Consider the following 2,286-nt stretch of genomic DNA (forward strand, 5'->3'; position numbering starts at 1 on the left):
CCGCAAACCCTCCCCAATTGCCCAAACCCTGATTTAGGGTTTGCGCGCAGCGGCAAGAAGACCTGCCGCTGGCCTACTGGCTGGAGCTGACGGGGGTGGACCGGGCTTGGAAAAGAAGTGTTTGCGAACGCGAGGTGGTTTTCAAACAAAAAAACAAAACCCTTTTCTTTATTTCTTCAAAACAAAACCTTTTTCTTTATTTCATCATTTATTTTGATTTATTCTTCATTTATTTTCATTTATTTTCGTTTATTTGGATTTATTCTTCATTTATTTTCATTTATTCTTCATTTATTTCCATTTATTTTCATTTATTTTGATTTATTCTTCATTTATTTGGATTTATTCTTCATTTATTTTGATTTATTCTTTTTTTATTTTCATTTATTTGGATTTATTCTTTATTTATTATTTATTCTTGATTTGTTCTTCACTTCCTCTTTATTTCCATTTATTTCCTCTCAGACTTCTTCTGCACTTCCAAAACAAACATACAAACAAAACCATTTCCCATTACTTCTCTTCACTTATCATTAATTAATTAATTAATTAATTAATTATTTATTTATTAATTATTTAATTATTTAATTATTTATTAATTATTAATTAAATTAAATTAAATCTGATTTAATTCTACATTATCCTCGCAGGTGGTGGTGGGGGTGATCGACACTGGGGTGTCTGTACACCACACGGCCCTGCGCAGCAACATTTGGCAAAACGAATTCGAAATTCCAAATAATGGAATTGACGACGACAGAAATGGATATGTCGACGACATTAACGGATTTGACTTCTTTTTAAAAAGGCCCGAAGTCTCAGACCCCCACGGCCACGGCACCCACGTCGCGGGCATTATCGGGGGCAATTTGGGGGCCCCCCGGGGGCCCCCCCGGGGGCCCCGGGGGCCCCCGGGGGGCCCCCCGGAGGGTACCCGGGGGGGCCCCCAGCCCGGGGCTTTCACGGGGTTTGCAGCAATGTCAGTATTGCGGGTTTGAGGTTTTTGGATGGCCAGGGAAGCGGAGCAACTTCGGATTCGATTGAAGCTTTGAATTATGCAGTTGAAATGGACTTTCATTTAACTAATAACTCCTGGGGGGGCCCCGATGTGTCCAGTGGTCTGCTGCAGGCGATAAAGAGGGCCAGTGCAGCGCAGCAGCTGTTTGTTGCTGCTGCTGGCAACAGCAGCAGCAACGCGGACTTAAGGCCGGAGTATCCAGGAGCTTATAAAGTTGATAATGTTATTTCTGTTGCTGCCACTGATGAAATGGACAAACTCGCGGCTTTTAGCAATTATGGAAGAAATGCAGTTCATTTGGCAGCTCCGGGGGTTTTTATTATTTCTTCTTTTCCGCCAAATACTTTTAAAAGTCTTTCCGGGACTTCAATGGCAGCTCCTGTTGTTGCTGGAGTTGCTGCTATGCTGCTCTCCGTCAGGCCCATGAGGGTCCAGGAACTCAAGGATATTCTCTTCGATACCGCAGATAAACCCAAGAGCATTCGAGGCAAACCCTAAACCCTAAACCCTAATTTAGGGTTTGCGCGCGGGAGGGGTTGCTGCGCTAGTTTGGCAGTTAATTGGGCTTTATTTGGTTGGATTTAATTGGATTTTGTTTTAATTTAATTTTTAATTTTGTTTTTAATTTTGTTTTTTGTTTTTATTTCAGATAAACTCCGGACAAATGGAAGGGTGAGCGCGGGCTACGCCGTGTGCGCGGCGGAAGCAGCAGCAGCAGCAGCAGCAGCAGCAGCAGCAGCGGAGCGGAAGAACAAGTCGGTGATTCTGCGGAAGCTCAAGAGACAGAAAGAAGCGGCGAAAAAGGAAAACAAAACGGAAAACAAAAATGAAAACAAAAAGGAAAACAAAAAGGAAAATAAAACGGAAAATAAAACGGAAAACAAATCCGAAAAGAGCTTCGAAAACGAATCCGAAACAGCGGAAGAAGAAGCAGCAGCAGCAAAAGCCAGAACGCGCGGCTGCGTCTAGGCCGCCTCCAACAAGTCCATTTGCAGCTTCTTTTCCTCTTTTTCCCTTTATTTCTCCCCTTTGCCCTTTTAAAACGCAAATAATTTTATAAAATAATATTTATTTCTCAATTCCGCTTCTTTTAATGCACTCGGCGACTCCCAATCTTCAAAAATGCATCTTCCACGCCGGCTGCTCAGGTGTACGTACACCCCACGTTCCCTTTGTCATTTCATTCTTTCATTCTTTTATTCTTTTATTCTTTCATTATTCTTTTATTCTTTTATTATTCTTTTATATTCTTTTTATTCTTTTATTCT

At 41.6% G+C, this 2,286-nt stretch overlaps 1 protein-coding gene across 1 annotated transcript; it reads left to right on the forward strand.

Annotated features, from left to right (window-relative positions):
* Positions 1–50: 50 nt before the first annotated feature.
* Positions 51–1,987, forward strand: ENH_00001520 (hypothetical protein, conserved; the record flags this gene model as incomplete). The annotated part of the gene is made up of 3 exons (XM_013578191.1): positions 51–134; positions 651–930; positions 1,668–1,987. Coding segments are annotated over 3 exons (684 nt in total), but the record flags the coding sequence as incomplete, so codon positions are not given.
* Between the last annotated feature and the right edge of the window lie 299 nt (positions 1,988–2,286).

This window comes from Eimeria necatrix, genomic scaffold, assembly GCF_000499385.1.
Source record: "Eimeria necatrix Houghton genomic scaffold, Enh_scaff1043, whole genome shotgun sequence".
Classification (NCBI taxonomy): domain Eukaryota; phylum Apicomplexa; class Conoidasida; order Eucoccidiorida; family Eimeriidae; genus Eimeria; species Eimeria necatrix.